The sequence below is a fragment of the Amblyomma mixtum genome, chromosome 8 (genome assembly GCF_055824585.1).
Source record: "Amblyomma mixtum isolate Tamu chromosome 8, ASM5582458v1, whole genome shotgun sequence".
Lineage (NCBI taxonomy): Eukaryota > Metazoa > Arthropoda > Arachnida > Ixodida > Ixodidae > Amblyomma > Amblyomma mixtum.
In genome coordinates, this window is record NC_143019.1 from 82,250,917 (window position 1) to 82,266,835 (window position 15,919).

Here is a 15,919-nt window from a genome sequence, read left to right on the forward strand (position 1 = left end):
GTGTTTGCACAAAAGACAACTCACAAGTCTGGCAAACCTTTTTGAGATACTCTGATGTTGATACAACATTAATCACCATCATCAACCCATCTATACCACCTGCGAGACAAAGGGTCTCTCACAATAACTATCAGGCATGTCCCATGGCATCTGCAACTATCCTAATCCTAATTTCCTAATCTCATCTTGTCTGGCTTACTGTCGCCCCTTGCTGCTGCTAAAAGACTGAATGAAAGGCAAAAACATGACAATCAGTTCCACTTGCCAGGTATGAGAAGTGCAGTTCAGTGACAACATGGACTAGTTTGGATGGCTGAAGTAAACCACTGTATTGCATGCGCCTGAGCAGGTTGATACGTATTACAAGAGTAATGTGACGTAACTGGGAAGAACACAAGAGAGATGACATATGCAGGCATTCAGCGAGAGTGTGCATGTTTATAATGTTACCCTTGACCAAGCAGACCAGTTTCCTTGGATGCAAACTTGCACTACAGAATAGAGAATTGCTTGAGGCAGCATTTTGACAGTGAAGAGTCGAGAGATGCAAACATGTACACACTAACAAAGGCCAAACTATTGTGCAGCAAGGCGGGTTCAACATCCATCCTACAAAACAACACTGACAGCCGAGGTTGCCATTGCAATGCTCACTGACAAGTGCCAGCCGTGACCCAATGGCACCTTTATAGTTTCTTACATTCTCCTATTTCCAAGTAAATAGGCATTATACTAAACTTGTCTTTCAGGTGTTTTCAAGTTAATGCTCACGAACTCAGTAATAAAACAGTCAATCTTAGTATAACGGCATCCAAGATATTATCTATTAGCAGTGTTTGAAACATGGTATGTTGGCATCCATCTGTTTTCACTTCCGCCCCTAAGAAACTCCCTGCAATTTTTTTTATCATGCAGCAAACAGTGATATCTATTTCACATTCACTGCTCATCATGAATTGCCTTATTATGATCACAGACACATTTTTAATTATATTATTTAAGCAAGCTTTCAGTTCGCACAATGACTATGCACACTTATTTTCACATACCAAAGTTGTCCTACTAACTATGCACTGTGAAGTCAACATGTTTGACTCCTGTATGCCTTGCAAACGAGGGATTGAACCTCATCAATTAACTTGTTTTTCACTTCTGATTGCACCCCTGCCACTTTGACAGAAATTAACTGTTCTTCTTGTTCCTTTACTGATAGAGGGGCAGACAGGTGGAGCTCGTTCTCTAGTAATTAAAGGATAAAATGACAGTCACTGCCCACGCTGGGTACCAAAAAGATGGCTGTCATACAGTAGACTTCACAGCAAGGCTCTTTGTTGTGGTGTTTGTCCCGTTTCCTACTGTCTTCCGTGTGGTGTCGTGCTTGCTTGCTTTGAATGCTCAAGCTATTCCAACTCGCCATTACTATCAAGTTCTAGTTTGTAGAAGTGACTTCAGTACTCTTTAGTTAGCTCACAATTCCTTGCAGAACTGTTTTGGAGTACTCTCTCAATTGTCTGCTTGATTATGACTGGCAAGCCCACATGCACCACGATAAACTCCGATACATAACTAGACCTCTTCGTAACTTCTTTACAGAGCTTTGTCCCATTCTTATATGGGGTGGCTGCTTTTGACGAGCCTTCCTCACTTGACCTTATCATCAATCCTTTCCCTTCAGAGTTTCTTCACCATTAGATTTTTCTCTACACTGCCTTGGCACCTCTTCCCGAGTTGTCCATTCAGCTCCCATAGAAGAACTAGTTTTGTTTTGTGCAGCAATAAAAAATGTCATTTGTAACTGCGGGTGCTTTATACATGATTAATGTGAGGCATGTAGTTCTTTGCAATTTTACTGCTTCATGCACAGAGCATTTCCCTTAGAGGAAACAAAGCAAAAACATAACAGCAAAGTATTAGATTTCACAGCAAACTTCCCATCCCATTCAAGTAAGTGAAAGCTTAGAGATCATTCATATAGACAAGAGATGCCTTCTAACACAGCAGTACAAGGCATAGAAAAAAAAGGCCGCCGCCGTGTGGAAGATGAAACGAGCGTTAGCTGTTTGGTTTCTAGTTGCTGCCACAGATGGCGCTGTGATCTCAGGGTGGTAGCAGACCCCACAAAATCTCGAAACGTGAGGAGTAAGAGCTCATGCTCTTAAAAAAGTACAGAAAAATTTGGCTGCTAGCAAGAAACTACTGATGCTTTCAAAAGCAATGGCAGTCGAAATAACAATGCTTCGATGCATTTGCCCAGTGTAAGCCAAGCAGCCATCCATCCATGATCGGCATTGACTTGAATGGTCCTGGTTTGCAAAAAGCGTTTAATGAGCATTTATTCATCAACCTCTGCCACCGGGAAGAAATGAAGTAATACACTACCGGATTAAGGGAGACGCAACTTTCAAATCAAGAACATCTAAAAAAAATCAAATTTTAGAAAACACCAGATTTCATATCTATACGGTGTTCCTAATTATATCCCCAAAAGTTTTCCCCGAAAACAGCCCAGAAGTTCCTTTTAAAAATTTTTTTTGTGACTTTGTACCAAAAAAACTAGCTTAAATCTCCATGAAAATGCCACTTTTCTTAAAAGTGTTTTTTGACCGGACTTCTCTGCTAACAGAAAGCATAGCATGACAATGGCTTCATGGATTTTCATGCGGTTTGTTGCATTGCGTTCCTTGATAAATTCTTTATGTAGTGACATTCCATGTCTCTGAATTACTTTCCTGTCTTTTTCACTCTGTCACTAACTTGACACGACAGTAATGAGTACATTACGCAGGACCACCCTGTGTTCTGTGTAGAAAAAAACTCAAGTTGATAAAAAATATTTGGAGACTGTCACTGCATGAACCATTCCTTTGATTAAAATTTATGAGTGACCTTAGGCTCCTACCATGTTTTGTTGTCACGCCAGGCTTTCTGCAAGTTTACTATAGCAATGAAATGGAAAATTGGTCATTTAGGAAAGGAAATGAAGCAGTATGTCTCACATCTCCCTGGACACCTGAAAGCACCTAAGGGAACAGATAAAGGAAAGAGTGAGAAGGAAGAAAGGTGCTGTAGAGGAGGGCTCCGAAATAATTTTGACTACCTGGGGATCTTTAACCTGCACTGACATCGCACAGCACACAGGCGCCTTTTGTGTTATGTTTCCATCGAAACGCAGCCACTGTGGCCGGGTTCGAACCCTGGTACTCCGGCTCAGTAATCAATCTCCCAGCATGCCAAATTTCATCGCTGTATGCCAAAAAATAAAAATTTTCACTTCTGAAAGCAGTGTCCTCCCTTAAAATGCCTGCACCTGATGGGAAATACTACAAAATCTACAGCTGCTATGGGCAACAGTTAGCTTAGACACACTACCGACTGTTGCGCAAATCAGAGAAAATCGAAGAAAAATTCTCTCGGCTTAACCGCGCGTTTGTTCGGGCTCAAATTTCGCACAGAGGTTGCATTTAGTGGTCAGTTTTGTTTTATACTACATTTATGTGGGGTACTTGCCTGATTCGGGCAGAATTATTTGGAAATCCCCATCGTCTGTGGCGACGGAGAACCAAAATCGAAAGACTTTGCAGCAATGGTATGCGTGGCGCCATCTCGCAGCCATCGGAGAAACGAGCTCTCCACTTAGCACAGCTGGGTTTCTCCGGTGGGTGCGAGATGGCGCTACGGGTACCATTGCTGCGATGTCTTTCAGTTTTGGATCGTCGTCGCCACATACGATGGGGATTTCCAAAAAATTCTGCCCGAATCAGGCAAGTACCCCACCTAAATGTAGTATAAAACAAAACTGACCGCCAAATGCAACCTCTGTGCGAAATTTGAGCCCGAACAAACGCGCGGTTAAGCCGAGATAATTTTTTTTCGATTTTCTCTGATTTACACAACACGCGATAGTTGTAACACAGAGGGCATTAAAGGGATCCCGATCCTGAGGAAGTCCCGGCTAATCATAGGAATTTACGTGTAACAGGCAGGGCACCTCTTCAGCAGCGACAACGCAAAATTTTTTTACTGCACATGCAACAAGATAGGACAAATAAAGGCACGGCCTTTACCGACATTGCCTGGCCTACAGGGTTCACAGTTGAGGCAGTAACGGGACATTTACAATGTACCCTTTAAGTTCCAGAGCTCCATAGGTGTGAAGATTAGACATTTGCTCATGCTTAAGAGATAGAGCAGCAAGGGTGCCTACGTGACCTACTGTGTAGATTGACAGCCAAATCCTGCGGGCCAGACACTTCTGACAAGGGCTGTACAATATCTACATTTTGGCCTCTCATTTAACATCAATTCTGTCCTCCATTTTCCCTTCACCTGCGGCTCTGACAGTTGTGCTCTGTCTAGAACAGCTATGTATAGTTTCTCTTGACCATTGTAAATGCGCTCTTGCCCCCTACCTTGAGCCATGATGCTGATGCCATGTGCCATAGAGTTTCTTACTACTACCTAGAGGGAAAGCTGGCGGTGCTGCACTTCAGCCTCCATGGACGCTCAAAGCATCATGGGGCGGTGAGCTACTTGTTGCGGCACAGTCGTAGTTTTTTGGGAACACAGAGTGGCAGTACTAAGGCGTTTCATTCCGAAAACGTAGTTCGTGTGTGCGCAGACGACTTTCGCGCGAACGCAGTGTGCAAAAGCCATAGTAGTGAAAACGCGACGACACACAATGCCAATAAAAGGTTTTACTCTTCCGAAATGCCATTAAAAAACCTCTTAAAGTATCTAAACAACATTTTTTTTTAAAACATATTTACTTTTAAAAGTGCGCCTGTTAATTACGAAATATTAGTTTTTTTAGTGTTCATCACTTGGCCAATAGGAAAGCTAGTCATCTCTTATTTTAGGCAAACTTTGCACTTAAATGCTTTTCTGCTCGGTTGTTGTAATCATTAGACAAGATATTGAATGCTAGGACGTTTGTAGTTATCAAACAGCTTTATTTTTTTATTATTTTTTTGGCCAAAAGTTGCAGTTCCGCAACAAGTAGCTCACCGCCCCATGATGCTTTGAGCGCCCATGGTGGCTGAAGTGGTCTCGAGGGGTCGCCATGCAAACTCCCATAGACGGGCTGCCAGCTTTCCCTCTAGGTAATAGTAAGAAACTCTATGACAAGGACACAATGGCAGCAATAGAGTGACAATGGCAGCCTGTAAGAAACGAAGAAGTGCTTACACTCTGCTTTTCTGAGTTGTAAGCACAGCAAATCCCTCAACCTCAGAGTAGTTTGGTTGAGGCGGCCACAGCAACATGCTCTACCAGCTGGAACTGCCAGGTCACCATGCTCCAAAGGTTGTTCAGGGCCATTTTAAGGGAGGAAGAATGAATTCTGCATGGTTCTCCGTTGAAGTTTCCTTGCATGCCATGCAACAATGGCACCAGCGTGCCAGTGAACAGCGCATGCTCAAGGTGTGCAGCTCTCCCATTCTTCTCTTCTTTGGTAGGAGTTGTACAAGGCTTCCTTCCGAGAAAACATCGTCAGCATAGTAGCATAATGCAACCAAAAAGTCCCTTTTTCAACAGCTTCCCAAGGACAACATTGCCCAGCGAAGAAAGACTAGTAGGCTAGGATGAGCGAGGTCTTGGGAAGGTGCCACACCTCAATCAAGTGACCCGAGTTCACTTAAGAGAGGTAACATTGATGGGATCAGGGAATGGGTTGTGGCTTTTTTTTTTCTTTTGTAGTCTCTAGCCTCACTTACGCCCAGCATCGATGAGCACTGTTCCGATGCCATCACCAGGCATTCGTTTTGGTTGGCTTCCTAAGAGGTACACAGCGAGAGAGTTACCTCGGCAGGCACCACTCATCGTTATAGTACCGGCCCCTTAAATGCTCTACAAGGCGCGCATTGTATCCCCTGACCACACACACGTCCATAGGGTGAAGTCACGTCCGAACGTGGCTGGCTACGAACCGGAATGAGGACTGACAGGAGACCGGCGGTCAGAAATAGGCGGCAGAGAGCAAAACACACCTATGATACATACATGGCACGCTGCAAGAAAGGAGACTAACACGACGAACACTGTCACACACACATACACACACATGAGCACACGCAAGGACACACACACAGACATGTCACCGATGTCCACGCACCAAAAGTCTAGCACGAAACAACGCAAACTAATCACACCCATAGCACGGGAGCCATTACCAGGTGCCCCATGCGTTCGGTGACGATGCGCTTGGTCTGCTCGACGTTCTCGGTGACCCTCTTGCGAGTGGCTCGTAGGGAGTCCCCGGTTTGGGCCAACGACTCCCGCGTCCTCTGCACGCGCGTCTTGGAGCGCAGGAAGACGGGCCGCGGAGCGGTCGCCTGTTCCTCGGCGCCCCGGTCGCCGCCCGCGCCGGTCGAGATGCACGACACCCGCCACACGCACGCCGACGACAGGACAGGCGCCGCGGCGCCCGGCTCCAAGCTCGCCGCCTCGTTGACGGGAAGGCGTCGCAGCAACGTCCGCAGAGGCAGGCTACGCCTCGACCACAGCCGAAGCGCCATACCAAAACAGCACTCGCAACAAACCAGCGAAGGACACGACTCTACTATCCCCGTGGGAACAAGGAGTTGTTGACGGATTAGTCACCGTGCTTTCTTGTCGGTAGCACGGTGGACTTGAACAGCAGCTAGTAGAGAGTATGTAGTGTACTAGCCGGAAGCTCGACGACAGCACTGATGTTGTCTACGAAGCTTTGTCTCGCAGTTATGAAGGAATGGAGCGGTTTCGCTACCGTGATGCTACCAGTCAACACATGCGAGGTCAACACCACAATGCGAGCCTGATGGCCGCCATTGTTGCGGCCTACTGGATTCGGGATCGTCTTGGCTGGCTGCGATATTTTGATTGTTTATACTAATAGACTATTCTTAAGTTATAAATGCATAAACAAACGAAACTACATTAATTATTGATTTAATATAAAATAAAATGTCTTGTTAACATTTTTTGATAATGTATTTTTGCATTTTTGGCAGCAAACAGGAAGCCGGTAGTCGAGCCAGAAGCCAGAAAGCAGCTGTCGAGCCCATAGAGTTTCTTACTAATAGTAAGAAACTCTATGGTCGAGCCCGCACTTCAGCCGTCATCGGTACGGTCGCAACGTCGTCTGCAGTGCGAAGCGCCGGTGTGCCACGCACTTCGTTGAAACCGCATTCCAAACCCGACCGGTGTCGTCGCCGAACACTTCCTGACGCAGTACCGCGCCACGGTAACGTTCTCCACGTCGTCACAGGCGCCCACAGCGTCGGCGCAGCGGCTACATCATGCGAGTAACGGTGCGTACTCCTACGTTCGTCTCCATCCGAGTCTTATGCCGGGGAGAGGACGGGTTCTTGTCCCATTCCCGACCGGAGACCGGCGACGGAGATGCAAATGAGCGTTCGCTCTTGTTCCAGCGGCATCCTTTCTCCGTTCCCGAACCGCGCGAGGTGCGGGGGGCCCGCGTCAGGGGGCTGCTGAGAGCGCGAAATCGCGCGCGCTGAGACGTGTACCGGAAACCTATTTCGCCGACTTTCATTCATTCATTCTTGCGTCGGCTTGATCGGCCGGTGAGGCCAGTTTCGCTTAGCGCGTCGCTGGCGTTGGACCCACGCCGAGTGATATGCACACCGTCTTATCGTTTACAGTGCCTGTGTGTTGGATATGTCTGTAAGCAACTTGACTGGCGGCAGATGACTATATATATAACTAGCAAGATTACTGAAGCCACCGGTCTGTGGAAATTTAGAGTGAATCCATGCATGCAAGGTGATTGATTACACTTAAGAGTAATTAAGACACTAGAGATAACCTATGCGAAGAACTGGGGCTTCTTCCGTTTCGGTGACCGGACGCGGCGTGTGCACTAATACATTAAAGAAACAGTTGCAAGGACCCGAAACACATTTGGAATCAGATCGATTTTTCTTGATTCCACTCGCGATCGTGAACTCTTCCTTTGCATTTTTTTTTTTAACTGGACCTCTGCACTTCTTAATTTAGTTTAGTTTGGTTTATTGGGGTTTAACGTCTCAAAGCAACACAGGCTATGAGGGACGCCGTAGTGAAGGGCTCCGGAAATATCGATTACCTGGAGTTCTTTAACGTGCACTGACATCGCACAGTACACGGGCCTCTAGAATTTCACCTTCATCGAAATTTGGTCGCCGCGGCCGGGATCGAACCCGCGTCTTTCGGGTCAGCAGCCGAGCGCCTTAACCACTGAGCCCCCGCGGCGGGGCGCGCACACTGCACTGCACTACAGTGCATTCTGTGGCCGCTTCAAGATTAATTCGGCTGGATATGATTTTCCCTTACACCCAATCCGCTGATAAGTTAACGATCGGCCTATAGGAATTGATGTCTTATATTCTACACACATTTGTAAGCACAATTCTGTGCTGCAGTCACAATTAGATCGGCCCTAGAAGTAATTCAAGCTAGCTTGAATTCACTACATCTAGCTGTAGTAAAATTCTCGCTTTCCAAGTTTCAACGCCCCTTTGGATTTTCTTTATTTCCCGCTAAAACGAAATACTCGTTGTTATGAACTCGTTTAAGTCGCCCTTGCGTTCCTTCACGACGGTGAGGTTCCTGTCGCGTGCGAATATCTTCCTTACGTGTGCAACTAGACTGGTCACTTTCGCTGCCAAAAGCACGCCTTTGTATCTACCTCGGAGAACCGCATAACTCGAGGAGTTTCTCGAGCCAAGTGCTTATACGCATACAAAAAAGGCGCTGGCGAATTCCGTCTCGTCACATACTTCCGCGTGCGTTCGCGCCGGCATACTTGTTCGGGAGCTAGTGTGAAAGGCCACGCTACGCCTGCTGCAATTTGAAACCGATCGCGCACAAGGCCTGTACTAACGGTCCCCCCGGACTGGCCTTTTGCGAGCTGGGGTGATTCCTCTCGGCCGATTGAGAGTGAGGGCGTTGCTATACATACGGGGACCCGACAGGTTCACCTTGAAAGGGGACTTCGCGCCTCGAAGGGTGATCTTAGCTTGCGGACTCCGCCGTTCGACCCGTTAGAGATCGAACCGTGCGAGCGTGTTTGCGTGGTGTTATTATGGCCAGATCGCGGCATTGAAAAGAGCCCCTGACGGCGGGCTTGTCAGGAAAGTATAAAAGGGAAATGAACAACAAGGCAGGAAAAAACAAAAATAACAGGAAACGGCGAGTGGTATAACGGTAGGATCTTGTGCATATGCACCGCCTCGCGCCTATCGCGTATCTAAGCACAGATAGCACCGGTTGCTTACGTCGTCTCACGACGGTCTTGTGCCTTTCCTATTCCTGTGCTTGCGTGGGCTCAGTGCTATGAGACTCTGTTGCGTCAGCTGCCTGGCCAGAACTGTGAGCATATGATGCGTTTGTTTTCTTTTGTTCTGTTGTCTTTGTTTTGATTGATTGCGCGTTCGCTGCGTTGACGTACTGCGAAGTGTTACGTAATTTAGTTTTTACACTGAATTAATTGAGCTGGTGCACTGTAACCATGACGGTTGAGTAGACGGCAGAGAAAAATTCATGATCACACTGATCCGGAAGTTATTTTGACGTCTCGACAGGAAACCGCATTATACAAAAACCGAAGACTACACACAAAGGCGCTGTCTTCGGCTGTCTTCGTTTTTGTGTGTTTTGCTGTTTCCAGCTGTCACATTGAACCAGGTGTACCCCACCGTCGGTAGTTAACTTGACGCCAATGTTCCTATAAGCAGCGCCGGGCATAGAAACGAGGAAACGTGTGCTCTGGGATCTCGCGAATTCGAACTCGCTTAATCCGAACTTCCGGTTTATGCAAACTGGCGGCTTCGCGGCTCCGTCACCGCGAAATGAAATGTAAAGGAGTTCACACCGGTTTCCTTGAATTCGAACTCCACGTAGTGCGAACGAATTAATTTTCGTTCCCTCTGAACTTTGAATTATCTATGACAGTCTGGAGAGGTTCGAAAGTACCGCATGAACTGTGAGTATGCGAGACGTATTCCATGACTGCCGTAGATCGGGAAACTCGGAAGAGTGGAGAGTTGGGGTTGTTCGTTTACGATCGTATTGGGAACAGCGCTAACACAGGACGGAGCGAGAACACAACACAGGCGCTGATTAGCAACTGGCGTTTATTTCAGAAATACAGATATATATACATACCGCAATCACGATACGCAGATTTAACTTGCTGCGCGAAAAGATGGCGAAGAAAAAAGGCACGTGCTCGGCTAATGACAGAATAACCTTAAATATAAAAAAAAGTCATTCACCGCACCTAATGCAAATGCTCTCCATTGCTTGCCAAAACCCGCATCATCAAGAAATACTTCAGCCAGCATGCTCGAGAAACCTGAGAAGCTTTTACCACCAATAATAAAGATCACAGTTGTGTGAATGCGCCGTCTATCACATTATACTTTCAAAAGAAATCGCTTTTCTTGGGCATCAGTCGTGGTACTCGCCAGACGCCTCCCCGGTGTGTTGGTGTGTTGGGTTGGTTGGAACAACACCAACCCCTGTTGGTGTTGTTCTTGTTCGTTTTCAGCAGTTCATTCCTTTTTTTGTGTGTGTGTCATTTTATCGCCCCTTTTCCTCCATTCAAAATGAGCACGTGCCATTCGCCTCGCCACTTACTTTCATTTTTCCTTCACGCGCGCCTGTAGCAGTTAGAAAATTTTTTACCCTTGTTATTGTTTTTTCTTGTTTGTTTTCACCCGGTCACCCGGTTGTTACCCCCATTCACCTTTTTGCCGGTTCATCTCTAATTAAGGTTGTTTTGTCATGAGCCGAGCACGTGCCTTTTTTCTTCGCCATCTTTTCGCGCAGCAAGATGAATCTGTGTATCGTGATTGCGGGGTTACGGCAGTCTTTGCCAAAAGTAACCGGGCAGCGATAGTTTGTTTCTTAGTCGTATAGCGAAGCACTTATGGCAGCACTTCTTCTGAAGCTCTGAATCTGTGTAGAGTAAGGTCAACCCTTGTCCTCCCGTTTTGACGCCTTTCGGTCTTTAGGGGTGCCGTAAAGACTCCGTTATGGGGCTGAGAAGCAAAAACCAGCTGCTCGGTTACTTTTGGCAAAGGGGGTATATACAGGGTGTTTCACCTAAGACTTTCTGCAATTTTTAAAAATAAGCTATTTGAATTAGATGCGCGCTTTTTCTGGCATAGCATTGTCAGGGGTGTAGTACATCATAATGCAGCTAAGACGTGCTAACCAGCACGCTTGTTAACCAATATTTAATAGTTAGCTTTTAAACTATTACCGTTGGGCTCCTTAATTATAGAGAGGCATGAAGCCCATCAAAAGTAATGTCCATATCCGTTTTTAGAATTTCGATAACGCGATTATCCTCGGCGCTGTGGCCCAACAAATTTCGCCTACATCGCGCCAAAATACATGCGGTTTGAGAAGCTTGCAGGCAAAGCAACCTCTCCAGTGAACCTAACTCATCGAGATAGCCAAAATTTGTTGGGCCACAGCGCCGAGGATAATCGCGTTCTCGAAATTTTAAAAACGGATATGGAGATTACTTACGGTGGGCTACATGCCTCTCAATAATTAAGGAGCCCAGCGGTAATAGTTTAAAAGTTAACTATTAAATATTGGTTAACAAGCCTGCTAGTTAGCACGTCTTAGCTGCATTATGATGTACTACACCACTGACAATGCTATGCCAGAAAAAGCGCACATCTAATTAAAATAGCTTATGTTTAAAAATTGCAGAAAGTCTTAGGTGAAACACCCTGTATATATATATATATATATATATATATATATATATATATATATATATATATATATATATAGCAAGCAAGGAAAGGGGAGTGAGGGGCTCGTTATAAATACGAGAGAAGCCAACAGCCACACAGGGGATTTTTTAATTAATTTTATTTAAAATAAATAAATTAAAAAATCCCCTGTGTCCCTTGGTCCTGTGTTAGCGCTGCTCCCAATAAGATCGGGCAAAGTTTGCCCTGGCCAAGTACCCCAATTTCGACGAGTTCTGTTCTTTTCTCTTTTTTGCGCCTCTCGCAGAGCGCTTGCGCATTAATTAACAGTGCCTCCACCATAAGCCAGTATCTAGAGACGAGGGGCCAACACTGATCACACGTGCATTGTAGCTGTGGTCGCGTCTGCACAGCCTCTCGTTGACAACCCGTAAAAGAAGAAACGAGCGAGTGGCCTGCGTGCCACGACTTAAAGGGCAGCTGCAGCACTTTTTTGAGAATTTCGTGATATTCAAGGATTCAAATCTACATAGGCTGTAGGTAAAGCATGCCAAATGTTTTTGCACTAGCATTTAAAATAGTTACGTAATCGACTATTGAAATTTGCGTTTCTCCTCTATGCACTGGAGGAGTGCAGGAAAACTCAACGTGACGTCATGGAAGGTATGATTTCAAATTACCCCTGTCGTCAGTCACATCCTGCCCTGACGCGTTAGACGCTGCCAAACAACTCTCGGCAGGGTTCGCCTTCGGTGGCATTGGTTTCTTTCCTTCAAAGCAGGCGTTTGTGCGTTGGAAATGTACCGATACCTTCGTTGACGTCATCATGCGTCTCCCACTTGGCGTTGTGCGCTGCGGAGAAGCTTGAAGGGCGTCCGGATTTTAATCGGCGATTACTTCACTATTTCAAGTGCTAGTCCAAGAAGACTTCGCATGCTTTACTTCCAAGTTTCACACATTCGACCCTCTTAAGGTCGTTGATTTCTAAAACCTATGCAGTTTCCCTTTAAAGCCGGGCGTGCATGATATATACATCACGAGCTGACCCAAGATTGGCAGGCAGGTCGCAAGCAGGGAGACGTCATTTGTAGCAGTTAGCCTTTGACTCGCGGTTTCGACACTGTGCGGGTTATCGCTGACGCATCCATAGTACTGTTTATGGCTAACGTGCACTCTAAACACAGAAAGGAGTAAAAAGGAAGTGAGTGGTCCTCTAGCTCAATCCTTTTTATAAAAGGAGTTCGCTTGAGGACAGCTTATACTCCCTGTATACTCTCATATATAGGTGTATAAACTTTGTGTTTAGAGTGTGGGAAGCGTTTCGTTCTATTCTGCTTTATTTCATTTTCCGAGGCGGATGGGGGTTGCGCGTGACAGGGATAACGCGAAAAAAAAAATGGTAAACACTGCATGCAGCTACCACGTTGCTGGCCGGTATACCGGTAGCCGAAGGTTAGTTCCGTGAGCGTCGGAGTGCGCATAATTGTATGCGCAGCTGTAACCTGTAAGCCATTCTTAGGGGTGACTAGAAATCCGTGTATGCCATACACGCTCAAATACAACTGTTGGAGGAAGGCAAGGGGGGGTAAGGGGCAGTGCCTTAAGAATAGCTTAGGAGCTGGGGCAGGGTGACTGCCGCGACATTTCACCGCGAACGGTAAACTCAGCAAACCAATGTCATAAACCACTGTATAAACTACCCGTTATGGAATTCAGGGTATCTTGCTCGAGCAATATACCACCCAATTTGTGTGCTTGGGCAGTCACCGGTAGCGCTTTTTACCTGTCTTTGACATGGCCACGCGAAATAGACTAAAACCGTGGTTGAGACGTTCAAAGTGGATAAAGGGGATTTAACCTACTGCACCGAGGCCGTGCCTTAGGCAGTGATTTGTGGGAAATAGCTAATCGGAGTCTACCGTTTCTAGGGTTTTCTCTCGAATCTTTGCGCCCAACGGTCGTATTTATTTATTCGCGTAATGAACGCACTTATTGTCCGAAAACTTGGTGATAATTTGGGAAGTGTGCATGTATAACACTGGGTGTAAGTTGGTAATGCTGTTAGTTAATTTTTTTTTTCTAAAATCGAATGACTCTTCGAATCGGTGCGTCTATCGTGCGAGTAAATACTGTATACCTGCCTTGAACTCTTGCTTTGAGCTGTTCAATATGCGACCATCTCGTACGCTTTCACCCTCCGACTCTGCGCTGACCCGCGTGGCGTAATCTAGGTCTACCGCATACGTGGTCACTTCAGGGGACATAGTGGGCGTCAGGTAATGCTTATAAGCGGCGAATGCCTATAGAAAGGAGAAGGCCAGCTCCATGCTGGGTCCCTGCCTGTGCATTGCTATACGAATTGCACCGCAAGTCCCGTCTGCCGCGGTCGCGTTGCAGGTAACAGTGAACTCGTATGTACCTAAGTACGAGCACGTATTCGTTTCCGCGTTTCTGTCTCAAGCGTTCTGCGCCTTTAAAATGAAAGCCCGTGGCGAAGACCTCCTTCGTGCGAGATAAAAACAGCATCCATGTCTGATATGCAATGTTTTCAGCTGTGCACCTGTGAGGAAGCAATCATAATTGAACTCGAAACTCTATAGTTCTGAAAAGGGGGGGGGGGGGGGGGGGATTGCAGCGCAGACAGGCAAACTCACGAAGTGACAGAACAGAGCGTTTACAGCGCAGACAAACACAGGAAGAAACGAAGTGACAGAACAGAGCGCTGTTTTGTCACTTCGTTTCTTCCTGTGTTTGTCTGCGCTGTAAACCCCCTCTCAGTATACTCTAACTAGCCTGCAAGAACGTTCTCGCAAGTTCTATAGTTCTGCCCATTTTTCCAGCCCCACTCGAGAGTGTAGAGTATACATGTCTACGATCAGGTGCGAAGCGCGTATACGATGGGCTGTTAAACGACTGACAACCTCTCCTATCAGATAACGCTTGTACGTGGCTGCGCTTCGCCCTCTTGAAAGCGGCATGTACTACTCTTGTTCGTTATACGCTCTGTCTCTAGTGGGCGAGACGTACAGCCAGAGAGGAAATAATTGCTTTGCACCACTTCGGTTCATTTGCTCTACAGGTCGCAGACGCTGCGTCCTTATTCGAATTTCGTTAATATACCTTGATACGCAGAACCGCAGCTCCTAAGTCCTTCTGAATACCATTCGATCATAATCCCCTTTTCTGGCCACACGTCTCATATGAAACGAATTGAGCCCGTTCGTATATCGGTCTGGACCGTTTGCATTACACCTTCTCGCCCCCTAATTACCTCATCACGCTTCGTGTATATATATATATATATATATATATATATATATATATATATATATATATATATATATATATATATATATATATATATATATACAGGGTGTTTTTTTTTAGAAGGTCCAAAATTTTTAAAAAAAGGTAAACTGCTTTAGATTTATTTTAGCACTGGGGCTATACTGGAGGCTACGGCGGGCGCCAGGTAAGGAGAAAACTGTTTTAATTAGTTTGCTGATTAACTAAATATGTTAATTAACTTTTCTAATTTTTGTTTTAGGGGATATGTTGTATTCGCAGAATTGGAGATCGTCCTCTAAACAGTCCAACCAAGAAAAAACAATTTTAATTAAAAATTTTTCACGCACGTTACGAGGCGCGAAAAAGTCACCCTGGTAGGCATCTTCACACCGTAACGCAGCGGCGGGAGCGCCTCTGACGTAGTTCACTCCGCCCTGCGCTTTGCGTCAAGCGTCCCGGACTGGCGGCCTGCGCTATCGCTGCTTATCTCGCTTCGCTCCGCGGCCTCACGGAATGCCGCGCTGGAACAAAAACGCATTGACACAAAGTGCAGGGCGGAGCGAGCGCTCACAGACGCTGTGTTACAGTGTGAAGCTGCCTACCAGGGAGACTTTTTCTCGCTTCGTTACGCGCGCAAAAAATTTTTTCATGAAAATCTTTTTTCTTGGCTGGACTGTTTGGAAGATTATCTCCAATTCTGCTAATACAACATATCCCCTAAAATAAAAATTATAAAAGTTAATTAACGTATTCAGCTAATCAGCGAACTAATTAAAGTAGTTTGCCTCTTACCTGGTGTCCGCCGTAGCCCTCAGTATAGCCCCAGGGTTAAAATAAATCTAAAGGAATTTACCTTTCTTTAAAAATTTTGGACCTTCTAAAAAAAAACACCCTGTATATATATATATACACGCGCGGCTGTG

General features: G+C 45.9%; 2 protein-coding genes across 2 annotated transcripts in view; one reads left to right on the top strand and one right to left on the bottom strand.

Moving 5' to 3' along the window:
* Positions 1-6,807, bottom strand: part of CLS (cardiolipin synthase) — a 29,954-nt gene extending 23,147 nt beyond the window's left edge. Inside the window, exon 1 of the mRNA XM_089558589.1 lies at positions 6,168-6,807. Coding sequence (XP_089414715.1) covers positions 6,168-6,512 — 345 coding nt within the window. The 5' untranslated portion in view covers positions 6,513-6,807. The remainder of the gene's footprint in view (positions 1-6,167) is intronic.
* Positions 6,808-7,037: 230 nt separating this feature from the next.
* The window catches only part of Gnpnat (glucosamine 6-phosphate N-acetyltransferase), a 35,799-nt gene continuing 26,917 nt past the window's right edge, over positions 7,038-15,919 (top strand). Inside the window, exon 1 of the mRNA XM_089558590.1 lies at positions 7,038-7,286. Coding sequence (XP_089414716.1) covers positions 7,275-7,286 — 12 coding nt within the window. The 5' untranslated portion in view covers positions 7,038-7,274. The remainder of the gene's footprint in view (positions 7,287-15,919) is intronic.